Genomic DNA, 20016 nt, shown 5'->3' with positions numbered 1-20016 from the left:
CCTCTTGCCCCTCAGAGAAATTGTTTGTACCGTTAAACCTGCGTCTTGAATTATTAAAAGAACATCATAATTCGGCACTTGCTGGACACCCGGGTAGTAAAGCAACCTTGGAGCTTTTATCTCGTCGTTTTTGGTGGCCAAGGTTGCGTCAGGATGTAATGGATTTCGTGTCTACTTGTTCTACTTGTGCACGCGCGAAAGTCTCTCATACACGTCCAGCAGGTTCTTTATTGCCACTTTTCATTCCCAATAGGCCATGGACACATCTGTCTATGGATTTCATCACTGACCTACCGTTGTCGGCGGGTAAAACAGTTATCTTGGTAGTAGTAGACAGGTTTAGCAAAATGGTACACTTTATTGCGCTACCCGCACTTCCTAATGCTAAAACTCTCGCTCAGGTGTTTATCAGTGAAATCGTGAAGCTTCACGGGGTCCCTTCCGATGTGGTTTCGGATCGGGGAACCCAGTTTATTTCTAAGTTTTGGAAAGCTTTTTGTTCCCGTTTGGGGGTTCACTTGTCCTTTTCCTCAGCTTTCCATCCTCAGTCGAATGGACAGACTGAGCGTACCAACCAAAACCTAGAAACATATTTAAGGTGTTTTGTGTCTGAAAACCAAGAGTTGTGGTCATCATACTTACCGTTAGCTGAGTTTGCCATAAATAATCATTATCAGGAGTCCACTGGCAAGTCACCATTCCTTGGTGCATACGGTTTTCATCCCCAATTTTGTACTTTCAAAGAGGGGGGGTCTTCTGGGGTTCCCGAAGAGGAAAGGTTTTCTTCATCTCTTTCATCGGTATGGCAGAAGGTGCAAGTTAACTTGAAAAAGATGAGTGGTAAATATAAATGCATGGCCGATAAGAAACGGTCGCCAGGTCCGGACCTAGGAGTGAATGACTATGTGTGGTTGTCTACTAGGAATATTAAGTTGAAGGTTCCTTCTTGGAAACTGGGTCCTAGGTTCATTGGTCCCTATAAAATAGTAGCCGTCATTAACCCTGTGGCTTTTCGCCTGGAGCTACCTCAGACTTTTAAGATCCATAACGTCTTCCATAAATCGTTACTCAAGAAGTATGTTCCACCTCTAGAACCATCGCCGCTGCCACCTCCTCCTGTTATTGTGGATGGTAATCTCGAGTTTCAAATAGCCAGAATTGTTGATTCTCGTCGGGTCCGCCGCTCTCTTCAGTATCTTGTGCATTGGAGGGGTTACGGTCCCGAGGAAAGAATGTGGGTTCCAGCGTCAGAGGTAAACGCCAACAGGTTAATTCAGACTTTCCATGCCTCTCATCCGGAGAGACCTGGTCCTGAGTGTCCGGAGGCCCCTCGTGAAAGGGGGGGGTACTGTCACGAGGGTATCAAGAGCCACGTCTGATTCCGTTATACCCGGGGTCAGGAAGTCGCAGCGGGTGGCTGCGCGCTCTATATCTAAAGATCATGGTGTTTCTTAGTTATTGTTTTCTGTGTTTGCCTTGCTATCCTTTTTGTCTCTCTCAGGGATCCGTAGCTTCTCCTCCTCAGCTGTTTCGTGTCTGCCACTCCCTACCTCCTTATATTCTCCCCTCACACTTCTCTAGTTGCCAGTTATAGAGCTTCCTGCCTGGACATCTATACTGACCCACTGGAGTGGTTAATCCTGGTTGTTGTTCCTGTGTGCTACCCTCCGGATCCCTGTTTGGCTTATTGTTGTCTCCTGTTGTCGCCCACCTGGGAATATATGTTGAGTCTGTGTTGTCTGTCCTCCCCTTGGTGTTTTCCCTTAGAGTTAGTGGTGCGGACTAGTGTTCCCATCGCCCTGTTCACTACCTAGGGCTCAGCTCAGGGAAAGCCAGGGCTTTAGGCACGTGATCGGCGTACGGGTGAGGAACCCGTCTAGGGACGTCAGGGCAGCCAGGTGCCAGCCGCCAGGTGAGTCAGGGGTCACCATCTTCCCTCTCACTTGGGCAGGGCCTTCCTCGTTCCCTCCCTCTGTGTCACGTATGTGATAGCCACGCCGACCGTGATAGCCGCCCAGCAAACATGGGATGTACCACCAACACCACCACCTGCGTCACCAAGCATCTCAACCATGTCACACGGCAGCGTTCAGCTCTCCATCTCACAAACATTTGAGAGAAAGCGTAAATTCCCACCTAGCCACCCTCGATCCCTGGCCCTGAATGCCAGCATTTCTAAACTACTGGCCTATGAAATGCTGTCATTTAGGCTGGTGGACACACACAGCTTCAAACAGCTCATGTCACTTTCTGTCCCACAGTATGTTGTTCCCAGCCGCCACTACTTCTCCAAGAGAGCCGTGCCTTCCCTGCACAAACAAGTGTCCGATAAAATCAAGTGTGCACTGGGCAACGCCATCTGTGGCAAGGTCCACCTAACCACAGATACGTGGACCAGTAAGCACGGCCAGGGACGCTATATCTCCCTAACTGCACACTGGGTAAATGTAGTGGCGGCTGGGCCCCAGGCGGAGAGCTGTTTGGCGCACGTCCTTCCGCCGCCAAGGGTCGCAGGGCAACATTCTTTGCCTCCTGTCTCCTCCTCCTACTCAGCTTCCTCCTCCTCTTCTTCCACCTGCTCATCCAGTCAGCCACACACCTTCACCACCAACTTAAGCACAGCCCGGGGTAAACGTCAGCAGGCTATTCTGAAACTCATATGTTTGGGGGACAGGCCCCACACCGCACAGGAGTTGTGGCGGGGTATAGAACAACAGCCTGACGAGTGGTTGCTGCCGGTGAGCCTCAAGCCCGGCCTGGTGGTGTGCGATAATGGGCGAAATCTCGTTGCAGCTCTGGGACTAGCCGGTTTGACGCACATCCCTTGCCTGGCGCATGTGCTGAATTTGGTGGTGCAGAAGTTCATTCGCAACTACCCCGACATGTCAGAGCTGCTGCATAAAGTGCGGGCCGTCTGTTCGCGCTTCCGGCGTTCACACCCTGCCGATGCTCGCCTGTCTGCGCTACAGCGTAACTTCGGCCTTCCCGCTCACCGCCTCATATGCGACGTGCCCACCAGGTGGAACTCCACCTTGCATATGCTGGACAGACTGTGCGAGCAGCAGCAGGCCATAGTGGAGTTTCAGCTGCAGCACGCACGGGTCAGTCGCACTGCGGATCAGACACACTTCACCACCAATGACTGGGCCTCCATGCGAGACCTGTGTGCCCTGTTGCATTGTTTCGAGTACTCCACCAACATGGCCAGTGGCGATGACGCCGTTATCAGCGTTACAATACCACTTCTATGTCTCCTTGAGAAAACACTTAGGGCGATGATGGAAGAGGAGGTGGCCCAGGAGGAAGAGGAGGAAGAGGGGTCATTTTTAGCACTTTCAGGCCAGTCTCTTCGAAGTGACTCAGAGGGAGGTTTTTTGCAACACCAGAGGCCAGGTACAAATGTGGCCAGACAGGGCCCACTACTGGAGGACGAGGATGAGGAGGAGGTGGAGGAGGATGAGGATGAAGCATGTTCACAGCGGGGTGGCACCCAAAGCAGCTCGGGCCCATCACTGGTGCGTGGCTGGGGGGAAACTCAGGACGATGACGATACGCCTCCCACAGAGGACAGCTTGTCCTTACCTCTGGGCAGCCTGGCACACATGAGCGACTACATGCTGCAGTGCCTGCGCAACGACAGCAGAGTTGCCCACATTTTAACGTGTGCGGACTACTGGGTTGCCACCCTGCTGGATCCCCGGTACAAAGACAATGTGCCCACCTTACTTCCTACACTGGAGCGTGATAGGAAGATGCGCGAGTACAAGCGCACGTTGGTAGACGCGCTACTGAGAGCATTCCCAAATGTCACAGGGGAACCAGTGGAAGCCCAAGGCGAAGGCAGAGGAGGAGCAAGAGGTCGCCAACGCAGCTGTGTCACGGCCAGCTCCTCTGAGGGCAGGGTTAGCATGGCAGAGATGTGGAAAAGTTTTGTCACCACGCCACAGCTAACTGCACCACCACCTGATACGGAACGTGTTAGCAGGAGGCAACATTTCACTAACATGGTGGAACAGTACCTGTGCACACCCCTCCACGTACTGACTGATGGTTCGGCCCCATTCAACTTCTGGGTCTCCAAATTGTCCACGTGGCCAGAGCTAGCCTTTTATGCCTTGGAGGTGCTGGCCTGCCCGGCGGCCAGCGTTTTGTCTGAACGTGTATTCAGCACGGCAGGGGGCGTCATTACATACAAACGCAGCCGCCTGTCTACAGCCAATGTGGACAAGCTGACGTTCATAAAAATGAACCAGGCATGGATCCCACAGGACCTGTCCATCCCTTGTGCAGATTAGATATTAACTACCTCCCCTTAACAATATATTATTCTACTCCAGGGCACTCATTCAATACTATTTTTAATTTTAATTTCATTTTACCATTATATTGCGGGGCAACCCAAAGTTGAATGAACCTCTCCTCTGTCTGGATGCCGGGGCCTAAATATGTGACAGTGGCCTGTTCTAGTGGTGGGTGATGTAAAGCCTGATTCTCTGCTATGACATGAAGACAGATTCTGCGCTGACATATGGCCAGATTCTCTTTTACGGGACCTCTCTCCTCTGCCTGGGTGCCTGGGTCTAAATGTGTGACAGTGGCCTGTTCCAGTGGTGGGTGACGTGAAGCCTGATTCTCTGCTATGACATGAAGACAGATTCTGCGCTGACATAAGGCCAGATTCTCTGTTACGGGACCTCTCTCCTCTGCCTGGGTGCCTGGGCCTAAATGTGTGACAGTGGCCTGTTCCAGTGGTGGGTGACGTGAAGCCTGATTCTCTGCTATGACATGAAGACGGATTCTGCGCTAACATAAGGCCAGATTCTCTGTTACGGGACCTCTCTCCTCTGCCTGGGTGCCTGGGCCTAAATGTGTGACAGTGGCCTGTTCTAGTGGTGGGTGACGTGAAGCCTGATTCTCTGCTATGACATGAAGACAGATTCTGCGCTGACATAAGGCCAGATTCTCTGTTACGGGACCTCTCTCCTCTGCCTGGGTGCCTGGGCCTAAATGTGTGACAGTGGCCTGTTCCAGTGGTGGGTGACGTGAAGCCTGATTCTCTGCTATGACATGAAGACAGATTCTGCGCTAACATAAGGCCAGATTCTCTGTTATGGGACCTCTCTCCTCTGCCTGGGTGCCTGGGCCTAAATATGTGACAGTGGCCTGTTCTAGTGGTGGGTGACGTAAAGCCTGATTCTCTGCTATGACATGAAGACAGATTCTGCGCTGACATATGGCCAGATTCTCTGTTACGGGACCTCTCTCCTCTGCCTGGGTGCCTGGGCCTAAATGTGTGACAGTGGCCTGTTCCAGTGGTGGGTGACGTGAAGCCTGATTCTCTGCTATGACATGAAGACAGATTCTGCACTGACATAAGGCCAGATTCTCTGTTACGGGACCTCTCTCCTCTGCCTGGGTGCCTGGGCCTAAATGTGTGACAGTGGCCTGTTCCAGTGGTGGGTGACGTGAAGCCTGATTCTCTGCTATGACATGAAGACAGATTCTGCGCTGACATAAGGCCAGATTCTCTGTTACGGGACCTCTCTCCTCTGCCTGGGTGCCTGGGCCTAAATGTGTGACAGTGGCCTGTTCCAGTGGTGGGTGACGTGAAGCCTGATTCTCTGCTATGACATGAAGACCGATTCTGCGCTGACATAAGGCCAGATTCTCTGTTACGGGACCTCTCTCCTCTGCCTGGGTGCCTGGGCCTAAATGTGTGACAGTGGCCTGTTCCAGTGGTGGGTGACGTGAAGCCTGATTCTCTGCTATGACATGAAGACAGATTCTGTGCTGACATAAGGCCAGATTCTCTGTTACGGGACCTCTCTCCTCTGCCTGGGTGCCTGGGCCTAAATGTGTGACAGTGGCCTGTTCCAGTGGTGGGTGACGTGAAGCCTGATTCTCTGCTATGACATGAAGACAGATTCTGCGCTGACATAAGGCCAGATTCTCTGTTACGGGACCGCTCTCCTCTGTCTGGGTGCCGGGGCCTAAATATGTGACAGTGGCCTCTTCCAGTGGTGGGTGACATGAAGCCAGATTCTCTGCTATGGCATGAAGAGACTGATTCTATGCTGACATGAAGCCAGATTCTTTGCTATGGCATGAAGAGACAGATTCTCTGCTGACGTGAAGCCAGATTCTCTGCTATGGGACCTCTGTCCAATTGATATTGGGTCATTTTTATTTTTTTAATTTTAATTTTAATTCATTTCCCTATCCACATTTGTTTGCAGGGGATTTACCTACATGTTGCTGCCTTTTGCAGCCCTCTAGCTCTTTCCTGGGCTGTTTTACAGCCTTTTTCGTGCCCAAAAGTTCGGGTCCCCATTGACTTCAATGGGGTTCGGGTTCGGGATGAAGTTCGGTTCGGGTTCGGATCCCAAACCCGAACATTTCCGGGAAGTTCGGCCGAACTTCTCGAACCCGAACATCCAGGTGTTCGCTCAACTCTATCAACAACCCATCTCTAGTAACTATAACCTGTAATATTATTACACTCCAGAAATACATCCAGGCACCTCCTGAACTCTTTTAGTGAATTCACCACCTCCTCAGGCAGAGAGTTCCATAGTTTCACTGTTCTTATTGTAAATAATCCTCTTCTATGATTGTGTACAAGGTTTTTGTAGGTTTTTTTGGGGATTCGCTCTGGTAGACAGGATAAGCGGATGCAGTATAGAGGCACCAACCAGTTCTTAAATCAAACAGTAACGTGTTTATTCACACTCTTGGAAAGTTCATAAACAAAAAGTCAAATTCAACACAAAAAGTCACCTTTTGGTTTTGGTGTTAGTTTACACCCAGCTGGCAGTTCTGCCTCAAAGAGTCCATGAACAGACTTTAGGCGGCCTGTTTCCCCTCGCACTGGTCTCAGACCTCCAAGCCCAGCACAAGCCTCAGATCCCAATACAGAGATCCTTTTTGCTGAACCCAGCTGTCTTTTAAAGGCAGCTAGGTGTTGTCAAAATCCGGACTGGAACCTGAGTCCAGTCCGGTGTTTGACCCCACCTGGCCGCTAATCAGTCCAGCAGCACACACTGGGAGGAAAATACCTGCCTCCCCATACAACTCTCTTTACTGTAAACCGCAAGGGCTATAGTGAGAGGCAGGTCAGATAGATTCACGTGCAGCAAGTCTGACAGATCTTCTCAGATCACTCACAGGGCAGGGCGTGACAGTTACAAACGGACTATACATTCCAGAGTGCACAGTTAAGAAACTGGAGAAGATGTACAGTGAATATTAATTAGATTTTCAGGGTTTCTATGTGTGGCAGATAAGAAGCTTAAGTTGGCAATAGAGGGAGGGCCAGGGTTTGGTGAAATATCCCCTGCAGCTAGTAGCAGGAGAACAGAAAGAGACAGCAAGTAGTTGAATGATTTGTATGGGTGTTTTTTTATGCTGCACCATGGAGGTCATGGTGATGTAAGAGGGTAAAACGTGTATGTGAACTGAACATGGTGAGGGAAGGAGGGAGGGACTGATGTGGAGAGAAGGGACAGATAGGGATGTCGCGAACATAAAATTTTCTGTTCGCGAACGGCGAACGCGAATTTTCGCAAATGTTCGCGAACGGGCGAACCGCCATTGACTTCAATAGGCAGGCGAATTTTAAAACCCACAGGGACTTTTTCTGGCCACAATAGTGATGGAAAAGTTGTTTCAAGGGGACTAACACCTGGACTGTGGCATGCCGGAGGGGGATCCATGGCAAAACTCCCATGGAAAATTACATAGTTGACGCAGAGTCTGGCTTTAATCCATAAAGGGCATAAATCACCTAACATTCCTAAATTGTTTGGAATAACGTGCTTTAAAACATCAGGTATGATGTTGTATCGATCAGGTAGTGTAAGGGTTACGCCCGCTTCACAGTGACAGACCAAACTCCCCGTTTAACGCACCGCAAACAACCGCAAACAGTCCATTTGCACAACCGCAAACTCCCCATTTGCACAAGGTTGGATACCAAGCTAGCCATGTCCCATTCCTTGTCCTCACTGATGTCATTGAAGGTCTCTTCCTCCACCCAGCCACGTACAACACCAAGGGTCCCCGAAAGGTGACAACAAGCCCCCTGGGACGCCTGCTGTGGTTGTTCTTCCACCTCCTCAAAGCCACCTTTCTCCTCTAACTCCTCTTCTTCAGACTCCTCTCTCTGCGTTGCCTCTCTCTGCGTTATTATAGGGTGTGTTAAGTGGTACTATTCCTATCAGTTTAATCCCTGTTACGTCCCCTATCAGGGGACGTGTATATGGCATCGATTTTAGGAACGGGGAGATGGAAAAAGATGCTTGGTCGGTCCTCCTACTTCAAATTTGGGGCACTGCGCGTGCAATCTAATGTGCCACCAGATAGTTGTGGTGTGTTATGTTGTTCTATTCTTATCAGTTTAATCCCTGTTACGTACCTTATCAGGCAGGCCCTGAAACGCACACGTGTGAAGGAAACTGACTGATATTATTTCACAGTCAAAAAAGTGTTGTTTTTTTTAAATGTACACCACTGTTACACCAGATATGAGTTGCACTGGTGTGACACTGTGGCCTGGCAGGCCCTGAAACGCACACGCGTGCTGGCAACTGACTGCTATTATATTACAGTCAAAAAATTCTATATATTTTTTTTAAATGCAAGCTATTGTGACACCAGATATGAGTGGTGGCACTGGGCAAGTGGGCACAGTATACGCTATGAGCCTGACACACACGCTGGCAGGCAGGCAACTGCAATTAGATTACACAGAAAAAAAAAAAAAGCAGACTGATGTTCTAGCCCTAAAAAGGGCTTTTTGGGGTGCTGTCCTTACAGCAGAGATCAGATGAGTCCTTCAGGACTGTAGTGGACACTGAATGCACTAGCCTAGCTATCGATTTCCTTATTAAATCAGCAGCAGCTACACTGTCCCTCCTCTCACTAAGAATGCAGCTTCCGAATGAATCTAAAATGGATGCTGTCCAGGAGGTGGGAAGGTCTGGGAGGGAGGGTCTGCTGCTGATTGGCTGGAATGTGTCTGCTGACTGTGAGGTACAGGATCAAAGTTTACTCAATGATGACGAATAGGGGGCGGACCGAACATCACATATGTTCGCCCGCCGCGGCGAACGCGAACAAGCTATGTTCGCCGGGAACTATTCGCCGGCGAACTATTCGGGACATCTCTAGGGACAGAGTGTGGAAGCTGTGGTTGGTTGTGAAGATGAACAGCTGTAACAATGAGAACCGAAGCAATAAACTGAGTGAAACAATACTGTAACATACCTGAGCTGTGTTTAAAGTCAATTACATAGGACTCCTGCCCTGTCTAACTGCCATGTTTAACTGCCAAGTGCTTAGGCAATAGGGCACTTTGGCAAAGATGGTTCTTTTGGCTCGTGCTTACACCTTAATTTTAACTCCTGTTTGTGCTATACTTTTCATATGATATTAAAACTTACAAATACCTACAGTTTATTGTTCATAATTCAATCGTATAGGTCAGGGGTAGGCAACCTCCGGCTCCCAGCTGTTGTGAAACTACAATTCCCAGCATGCTCCATTCAATTCATTGAATGCATATGGTTTATTGGACAAGTAACATAACCTGTGTTGATAACAGATGACCTTTACTCCTGTGTTTTTTTTTCAAAATAAAGATTTGGTTTCATTCTAATCATTGACTAAACCACAATAATTAAGAAACTAGTATCAATTTGAAGAAAGAGCCCTCAAAACCTTTTCAAATGTACTATTATACACTATATTGTCAAGTCATGGTTAGCTGTTGTATGGTTAGCAATTTTACTAATATTTAGCACTGCATTATTTTCTCATCCAGACATCAATATTTATCCGACCATCTACCTTATTCCATTTACCACTGGATTTATCTGTCCCTATTATAATGGTGGGCCCAGGAACAGGAATTGCGCCTTTTATTGGTTTTTTACAGCACAGGCAAGTATGCAGTACAACCTTTTTTATAACTGTATTTTCAGACATGGCATATTTGCTGTGGATTAGTGGTGTGGATTTTGCACCACAAATCCACAATGAATTATAGTATAATGCATGTCGATGGGGTTTTAAAAATGCTAACCACATACATTAGAAATTTTCCAAATGGAAAAATGAACATACAGATTTTTAAAATCCACAACATGCTCATTCTTTAGGGAAACACCACAAATTTTTTACTAGCGATTACCCTTGCTCTTTCAATGCATATGGTTAATGTGCAGAATATTCAGCAGCAAAACCTGTGTAAGGGTGCTTTCACATGGCCATAAGTGTTTTGCGGTCCACAAACCGCAAATCCACAAAACACAGATACCAGCCATGTTCATGCAGCATCATAGGGCGAACCCATTGACTTTAATGGGTCTGTGGTCTGCATGTTGTGAAGTATAGGACATGTCCTCTCTTTGGGGCATTTGTGGCAAGGCCACAAAGGATGGCAAGGTCTTCCGTGTGCTTCCACATCCATGCAGCCACTCTGCAAAAGAAAGGACATGTCCAATGCTTTGCTGCAACATGTGCACCATGGACTTATTGAAGTCAATGGCTCTGCACCGTGATGCAGCATGCACACATCCAGTATTTGTGTTTTGCAGACTGCAAAACACTTATGGCCATGTGAATTCTCTCTTATGCATGCAAATATTGCTATATACTTTATTTGCCAATATTCTTCCATAACTGGACTTACCCTTATAAAATAATTGTGTATAAGAAGTGGCCCACAACAACAACAACTGTTAAAGGGGTTCCCCGGGAAAGATAAAAATGAGAATACTGAAAAAACATGTTATTATAAATAAACTCTTAAATGTCTTTAATCTTTATAAATGCTCCTTTAGTCTAGGGAACAATCAAGTAGCTAAAATGGCGGCTCTTGGATTTATGATCACAAAATCCGTCCTTTTTAGCTACTTGACTGATTGTTCCCTAGATTAAGGAGCAATTATAAATAATTAAACACATTTAAGAGGTTTTTTTTATAAGAACATGTTTTTTCAGTATTTTCATTTTTATCTTTCCTTGGGAACCCTTTTAATTGTCAACAGTAATGTAGAATGCGAAAATGAACATGTTGTAATATGTCTGTTGTAATTAGGGATGAGCGAATTTCATATTTTGAAGTTCGTGTGCGGGTTTGTGTTGTGGTATTTACTGAATTGCGTTTTGGATTCCGTTGCCACAGACCATAACACAATTCCATGACGGAATGCATAACAGAATGCCTTTAGAGGCATTTTGTTATTTATTCCTTCATAATAGAAGTCTATGGCCTGCATAACGGATCCATCTGGTTTACGTTATGCTGGAGAGGTCTCCAGCGTAACATAAACCGGAAGGATCCGTTATTCCGAAAATAGACTTCTCTAAAGGCATTCTATTATGCATTCCATCATGGAATTGCTTTATGGTCTGTGGTAACGGAATCCATAACGCAATTCAGTAAATACCACAACACAAACCCGCACACGAACTTCAAGATATGAAATTCGCTCATCCCTAGTTGTAATACATATCTCATTTACAGTAAATTTACTAGGTTAGAAATGTGAATTAATCTTACCTTATGTTTCTTACTGGACCCAGAATATCTACTGTCTGTTTATGTATATCACTATAAATGTAAACTGCATATGTATTAAAATAAATCACATACAGCAGTAAACATATTGTAAAGCATATTTTAGGGACTTCAAAAGCAAATTGAGTATAAAGGGAAACCTCATCTGAAGTCTTTATAAGGTTTAGTCTAATAATTAACCACTTCAGCCCCCCTAGCTTAAACACCCTTAATGACCAGACCACTTTTTACAATTCTGCACTACACTACTTTCACGGTTTATTGCTTGGTCATACAACTTACCACCCAAATGAATTTTACCTCCTTTTCTTCTCACTAATAGAGCTTTCATTTGGTGGTATTTTATTGCTGCTGACATTTTTACTTTTTTCGATATTAATCGAAATTTACCGAAATTTTTGCAAAAAAATGAAATTTTTCACTTTCGGTTGTAAAATTTTTCAAATAAAACTACATTTCTATATAAATGTTTATCAAAATTTATTGTTCTACATGTCTGATAAAAAAAAATGCAATAAGTGTATATTTATTGGTTTGGGTAAAAGTTATAGCGTTTACAAACTATGGTACAAAAATGTGAATTTCCGCATTTTGAAGCAGCTCTGACTTTCTGAGCACCTGTCATGTTTCCTGAGGTTCTACAATGCCCAGACAGTAAAAACACCCCACAAATGACCACATTTCGGAAAGTAGACACCCTAAGGTATTCGCTGATGGGCATAGTGAGTTCATAGAAGTTTTTTTTTTTGTCACAAGTTAGTGGAAAATGATGATTTTTTTATCTTTTTTTTTCTTACAAAGTCTCATATTCCACTAACTTGTGACAAAAAATAAAAACTTCCATGAACTCACTATGCCCATCACGAAATACCTTGGGGTGTCTTCTTTCCAAAATGGGGTCACTTGTGGGGTAGTTATACTGCCCTGGCATTTTAGGGGACCTAAAGCGTGAGAAGTAATTTGGAATCCAAATGCGTAAAAGATGCCCTGTGAAATCCTAAAGGTGCTCGTTAGAATTTGGGCCCCTTTGGGCACCTAGGCTGCAAAAAAGTCTCACACATGTGGTATCGCCGTACTCAGGAGAAGTAGGGCAATGTGTTTTGGGGTGTATTTTTACATATACCCATGCTGGTTGAGAGAAATATCTCTCTAAAAGTCAACTTTTCCCATTTTTTTTATACAAAGTTGTCATTTGAGAGAGATATTTCTCTCACCCAGCATGGGTATATGTAAAAATACACCCCAAAACACATTGCTCTACTTCTCCTGAGTACGGCGATACCACATGTGTGACACATTTTTGCAGCCTAGGTGCACAAAGGGGCCCAAACTCTTTTTAGGAGGGCATTTTTAGACATTTGGATTCCAGACTTCTTCTCACGCTTTAGGGCCCCTAAAATGCCAGGGCAGTATAAATACCCCACTTGTGACCCCATTTTGGAAAGAAGACACCCCAAGGTATTCCGTGAGGGGCATGGCGAGTTCATAGAAGTTTTTTTTTTTTTGGCACAAGTTAGCGGAAATTGATATTTTTTTTTTTTTTTTTCACACAAAGTCTCCCTTTCCGCTAACTTGTGACAAAAAGTTCAATCTTTCATGGACTCAATATGCCCCTCAGCGAATACCTTGGGGTGTCTTCTTTCCGAAATGGGGTCACATGTGGGGTATTTATACTGCCCTGGCATTTTAGGGGCCCTAAAGCGTGAGAAGAAGTCTGGAATATAAATGTTTAAAAATTTTTACACATTTGGATTCCGTGAGGGGTATGGTGAGTTCATGTGAAATTTTATTTTTTGTCACAAGTTAGTGGAATATGAGACTTTGTAAGAAAAAAAAAAAAAAAAGAAAACATTTCCGCTAACTTGTGGCAAAAAAAAAAATCTTCTATGAACTCGCCATGCCCCTCAAAAGTGATCTTTTTATAGCGCCGTAGCGATTTTATGGTGTTTTTGCAGTGATCAGAAAACAAAAAATTTCTGTCTCTGCGGTAGGGCGGACTGAGCGCAAGTGTGCGCACAAGATCAGACCTGATCGGGCGAACACTGCGTTTTTTGTCGAGCCTATAGAACATGTCCTTTTCTTGTCCGCAATTGTGGACAAGAAAAGGCATTTTCTATATAGTTCTGGCAATATGCGGATCCGCAAAATGCGGAATGCACATTGCCGGTGTCCGTGTTTTGCAGATCCGCGGTGTCCGTGTTTTGCGGATCCGCAAAACACATACGGATGTCTGAATGGAGCCTTACAGGGGGGTGATGACCCCATATAGACTCCCTGATCACCCCCCTGTCATTGATCACCCCCCTGTAAGGCTCCATTCAGACGTCCGTATGTGTTTTGCGGATCCACGGATCCGCAAAACACATACGGATGTCTGAATGGAGCCTTACAGGGGGGTGATGACCCCATATAGACTCCCTGATCACCCCCCTGTCATTGATCACCCCCCTGTAAGGCTCCATTCAGACGTCCGTATGTGTTTTGCGGATCCACGGATCTGCAAAACACATACAGATGTCTGAATGGAGCCATACAGGGGGGTGATCACCCCATATAGACTCCCTGATCACCCCCCTGTCATTGATCACCCCCCTGTAAGACTACATTCAGATGTCCGTATGTGTTTTGCGGATCCACGGATCCGCAAAACACATACGGACGTCTGAATGGAGCCTTACAGGGGGGTGATAAATGACAGGGGGGTGATCAATGACAGGGGGGTGATCAGGGAGTCTATATGGGGTGATCACCCCCCTGTCATTGATCACCCCCCTGTAAGGCTCCATTCAGACGTCTGAATGGAGCCTTACAGGGGGGGGGGTGATCAGGGAGTCTATATGGGGTGATCAGGGGTTAATAAGGGTTAATAAGTGACGGGGGGGTGTAGTGTAGTGGTGTTTGGTGCTACTTTACAGAGCTGCCTGTGTCCTCTGGTGGTCGATCCAAGCAAAAGGGACCACCAGAGGACCAGGTAGCAGGTATATTAGACGCTGTTATCAACACAGCGTCTAATATACCTTTAAGGGGTTAAAAAAATCGCATGTACAGCCTGCCAGCGAACGATCGCCGCTGGCAGGCTGCAGATCCACTCGTTTACCTTCGGTTCCTGTGAACGAGCGCGCCTGTGTGCACGAGTTCACAGGAAATCTCGCCTCTCGCGAGATGACGCCCCGACGCATCCAGGAGGAATAACAGGGCCGCCGCCAGGACGCAATCCTGCATACAGCGGTCCTGTAGTGGTTAAAGGGGCGGGCATTGTGGAGGTCACTGTTAAAGCGGCAGGCACTGCAGAGGTCACTGTTAAAGGGGCGGGCACTCTGGAAGTCACTGTTAAAGGGGTGGGCACTGTGAATGTCACTGTTAAAGGGGTGGCCTCTATGAAGGTCACTGTTAAAGGGGTGGTCAATGTTAAAGGGGCAGGCACTGTGGAGGTCATTGCTAAAAGTGGTTGTCCGGGTTCAGAGCTGAACCCGGACATACCTCCATTTTTACCCCGGCAGCCCCCCTGACTTAAGCATTGGAGCAGTTCATACTCCGATGCTCTCCTTTGCCCTGCGCTAAATCGCGCAGGGCAAAGGCATTTTTTGGAGATACGGTGACATACCGGGGCTCTCCATGGGGCTGATGAGCGGAATTTAGCGCTGCCGTAGAAATCTGCAGGGCAGCAGTAAAACGGCTAGGGCAGCACTAAAGCCTGCCCATCAGAGCCGGTGACGTCACCGAACACACTGCCCGGCGAAAGTTTCCGCCCGGCAGTGTGTTATTGAAAACAAAAGAGCCCTTCCCTTTGGCGATCTAGCGCAGGGCAAGGGAGCGCATCGGAGCATGAGATGCTCCGATGCTAGCCTCAGGGAGGCTGCCTGGGTGAAAATACACTGCGTGCAGAATTATTAGGCAAATGAGTATTTTGACCACATCATCCTCTTTTTGCATGTTGTCTTACTCCAAGCTGTATAGGCTCGAAAGCCTACTACCAATTAAGCATATTAGGTGATGTGCATCTCTGTAATGAGAAGGGGTGTGGTCTAATGACATCAACACCCTATATTAGGTGTGCATAATTGATAGGCAACTTCCTTTCCTTTGGCAAAATGGGTCAAAAGAAGGACTTGACAGGCTCAGAAAAGTCAAAAATAGTGAGATATCTTGCAGAGGGATGCAGCACTCTTAAAATTGCAAAGCTTCTGAAGCGTGATCATCGAACAATCAAGCGTTTCATTCAAAATAGTCAACAGGGTCGCAAGAAGCGTGTGGAAAAACCAAGGCGCAAAATAACTGCCCATGAACTGAGAAAAGTCAAGCGTGCAGCTGCCAAGATGCCACTTGCCACCAGTTTGGCCATATTTCAGAGCTGCAACATCACTGGAGTGCCCAAAAGCACAAGGTGTGCAATACTCAGAGACATGGCCAAGGTAAGAAAGGCTGAAAGACGACCACCACTGAACAAGACACACAAGCTGAAACGTCAAGACTGGGCCAAGAAATATCTCAAGACTGATTTTTCTAAGGTTTTATGGACTGATAAAATGAGAGTGAGTCTTGATGGGCCAGATGGATGGGCCCGTGGCTGGATTGGTAAAGGGCAGAGAGCTCCAGTCCGACTCAGACGCCAGCAAGGTGGAGGTGGAGTACTGGTTTGGGCTGGTATCATCAAAGATGAGCTTGTGGGGCCTTTTCGGGTTGAGGATGGAGTCAAGCTCAACTCCCAGTCCTACTGCCAGTTTCTGGAAGACACCTTCTTCAAGCAGTGGTACAGGAAGAAGTCTGCATTCTTCAAGAAAAACATGATTTTCATGCAGGACAATGCTCCATCACACGCGTCCAAGTACTCCACAGCGTGGCTGGCAAGAAAGGGTATAAAAGAAGAAAATCTAATGACATGGCCTCCTTGTTCACCTGATCTGAACCCCATTGAGAACCTGTGGTCCATCATCAAATGTGAGATTTACAAGGAGGGAAAACAGTACACCTCTCTGAACAGTGTCTGGGAGGCTGTGGTTGCTGCTGCACGCAATGTTGATGGTGAACAGATCAAAACACTGACAGAATCCATGGATGGCAGGCTTTTGAGTGTCCTTGCAAAGAAAGGTGGCTATATTGGTCACTGATTTGTTTTTGTTTTGTTTTTGAATGTCAGAAATGTATATTTGTGAATGTTGAGATGTTATATTGGTTTCACTGGTAAAAATAAATAATTGAAATGGGTATATATTTGTTTTTTGTTAAGTTGCCTAATAATTATGCACAGTAATAGTCACCTGCACACACAGATATCTCCCTAAAATAGCTAAAACTAAAAACAAACTAAAAACTACTTCCAAAAATATTCAGCTTTGATATTAATGAGTTTTTTGGGTTCATTGAGAACATGGTTGTTGTTCAATAATAAAATTAATCCTCAAAAATACAACTTGCCTAATAATTCTGCACTCCCTGTAAGTGTATGTTGCTGAACCCGGACAACCCCTTTAAAGGGGCGTCAAATATTCAGGCGTTTGTTTACTAAATAAAAAAAAGACAGGGCGCACCATAGGGTAAAAACGTATGGGAAAAAGTAAAATAGACTCCAAATTGGAGGTTCACTTTAGGTGGTTGTGCAAATGATAGGCACAACACTATTGATGGAGTGTCGGGAATAAGATCAATCCCCAACAGAGATGCAGGTCTCCTCAGATGAGCATGCCTGAGCCCTGACTGAGAATTAATGCAGAGTAGAAGGAAAGAACATCCCTCGGCGCAAAAAACCAACCAGGTGTAAATGAAGAATCTTCAGAATCGTTTATTGAAGAATCACTACGCGTTTCAGGACCACTTCCCCTTCTTCAGGTGAATAGTATTGCATAACAGACTAAACAAACAAGCTGGGTATATATACATAAACACCCACATGCTAACAATCAGGGTCAAAGGGGAGGTGGGCGGTTTCCCAAAACAACCCTTTGACTAGATGATGAGACAATGAGCAAAACCATAACACATACAAAAGTAAAATGCCACATTGGGCCTGTAGATCATGAATTACAATTAATGCTAATATGATAAAAAGAACCGCTCCCAGAGGGAGTATAAGCGGCACCTCAACATCGGAGGATCGCTGACGTCACCATGGATCACATTATCACAACTCCGACAATGTGACCCAGCGATGTGAGCTTGTTGCCTAGCAGTGTGACGCTCCCGGGCCGGCATAACAGAGAGCCCGGCACTCGGGAGGAGCGGACGTCACACGATCGCAAAGGGCCACCTGTAGCGCTGTCAGTACAGCGCACAGGGAGCCACTCACAGAAACAGGGGCCAAGCATAGCCCTGAAGGATAAAAGAAGGGGGATTTATGAATATAATATAAGACATGGGTGTCAAACATGCGGCCCGCGGGCCGCATGCGGCCCGCAATGAATATCTTTGCGGCCCGGCAAAGATGCAGCATCGCAGACTGCTATGTATGAGCCGGGAGAGAGGAGGGGCTGGAGTCCGTAACTAGTCACTGTACTCTTACACCGGGCCCCGCCGCTCACCAAAGTATTTATAAACGTGAATCCTTATCCTGTTATTAAGTTGAACTAACGCTGCCCTCTCCCATGTTCCCATGTTCCCCTGTATCCCCATAGCACTTACTTAAGCTTCAATAGCAGGCAGAGCGGACGGCAGCAGTAACGTCACTCACTGACGTCGAGCGCCTGCTCCGCCCACTTTATGAATGAAGCAGGCGGAGCAGACGCGCGACGTCAGTGAGTGATGTTACTGGTGCCGTCCGCTCTGCCTGCTATGGAAGCATGTTCGTAAGTGCTGTGGGGATACAGGGGAACAGGGGAACATGGGAGAGCGCAGCGTTAGTTCAACTTAATAACAGGATAAGGATTCACGTTTATAAATACTTCGGTGAGCAGAGGGCCGGTGTATTGGGGGACACTGTTATGAGGGGGATCTGTGGATGACATATAGCAGTGTCATCCACAGATCCCCCCCATAACAGTTCCATCCACAGATCCCCCCACCTCATAACAATGCCATCCACAGATATCCCACCCCATAGCAGTACCATCCACAGATATCCCACCCCATAACAGTTCTATCCACAGATCCCCCACCTCATAACAATACCATCCACAGATCCCCCATAACAGCCCCATCCACAGATCCCCCACCCCATAACAATGCCATCCACAGATCCCCCCACCCCATAACAATGCCATCCACAGATATCCCACCCCATAGCAGTACCATCCACAGATCCCCATAACAGTGCCATCCACAGATCCCCCATAACAGTGCCATCCACAGATCCCCCATAACAGTGCTATCCACAGATCCCCATAACAGCGCCATCCACAGATCCCCCACAACAGCACCATCCACAGATCCCCCATAACAGCGCCATCCACAGATCCCCCATAACAGTGCCATCCACAGATCCCCCATAACAGCGCCATCCATAGATCCCCCATAACAGTGCCATCCACAGATCCCCCATAACAGTGCCATCCACAGGTCCCCCATAACAGTGCCATCCACAGATCCCCCACATGACAGTGCGTCATCCACAGATCCCCCATAATAGTGTCATGCACAGACCACCATTAATTCAAAGCCCACCAAAAGCACAACTTTTGGTTAAAAATATTTTTTTCTTATTTTCCTCCTCAAAAACCTAGGTGCGTCTTATAGTGAAGTTTAATATTTGTATATATATATATAGGTCTCACTTGTGTTATTGGGCAACGGGATGTTGGGGGTCAGCAGTCATGAAACAACAATGTTGTTCTATGAAAATGTACGATTATTATTATTTTTTTTTGATGCGGCCCACATAAACTTACATTTTGTTTTTTTGGCCCATGTTAGCCTTTGAGTTTGACATGCTTGATATAAGATAATACCATAGGACATATAATTTAAGGAAAGGTATATAAAAACAGATAAGCACAGAAAATTGTCACAAGTAGGCTGCAGATTTAACCTCTTAGGGACATAGGGCGTACAGGTACGCCCTGATGTCCCGGTACTTAAGGCGGGCGGTGATTGGAACAGAGTGCCTGCTGAAATCTTTCAGCAGGCACTCTGCGACAATGCCAAGTGGGGTCCTGTGACCTCCCCGTATCGGCGATCACTGCAAACTGCAGGTCAATTCAGACCTGCGGTTTTCAGCGTTTACGTGTAATTCCGGCAGGGATCAGCGCTGCCATCGGGTCCCCGTGCTGCTGTAATGGGGACCCGATGGCATGGAAGGCAGAGGGGCTGCCTTCCGGTGAAGAGCCTGTGAGATCCAGCCCCCTGGATCTCAGTCAGGAAGCTGTATGAGTAATACACACTGTATTACTCATACAGCCAATGCATTCCAATACAGAAGTATTGGAATGCATTGTAAAGGGGATCAGACCCCCAAAAGTTGAAGTCCCAAAGTAAGACAAAAAATAAAGTGAAAAAAAAGTTGAAAA

At 46.6% G+C, this 20016-nt stretch overlaps 1 protein-coding gene across 2 annotated transcripts in view; it reads left to right on the top strand.

Annotated features, from left to right (window-relative positions):
* The window catches only part of MTRR (5-methyltetrahydrofolate-homocysteine methyltransferase reductase), a 1123497-nt gene that overhangs the window by 817715 nt on the left and 285766 nt on the right, over nucleotides 1-20016 (top strand). For both annotated transcript variants that reach the window (XM_040431866.1, XM_040431867.1), the window contains exon 12: nucleotides 9821-9939. In XM_040431866.1, the coding sequence (XP_040287800.1) occupies nucleotides 9821-9939 (119 nt within the window). The remainder of the gene's footprint in view (nucleotides 1-9820; nucleotides 9940-20016) is intronic.

The sequence above is a fragment of the Bufo bufo genome, chromosome 5, assembly GCF_905171765.1.
Source record: "Bufo bufo chromosome 5, aBufBuf1.1, whole genome shotgun sequence".
Lineage (NCBI taxonomy): Eukaryota > Metazoa > Chordata > Amphibia > Anura > Bufonidae > Bufo > Bufo bufo.
This window is presented reverse-complemented; position numbering and strand designations above follow the sequence as displayed.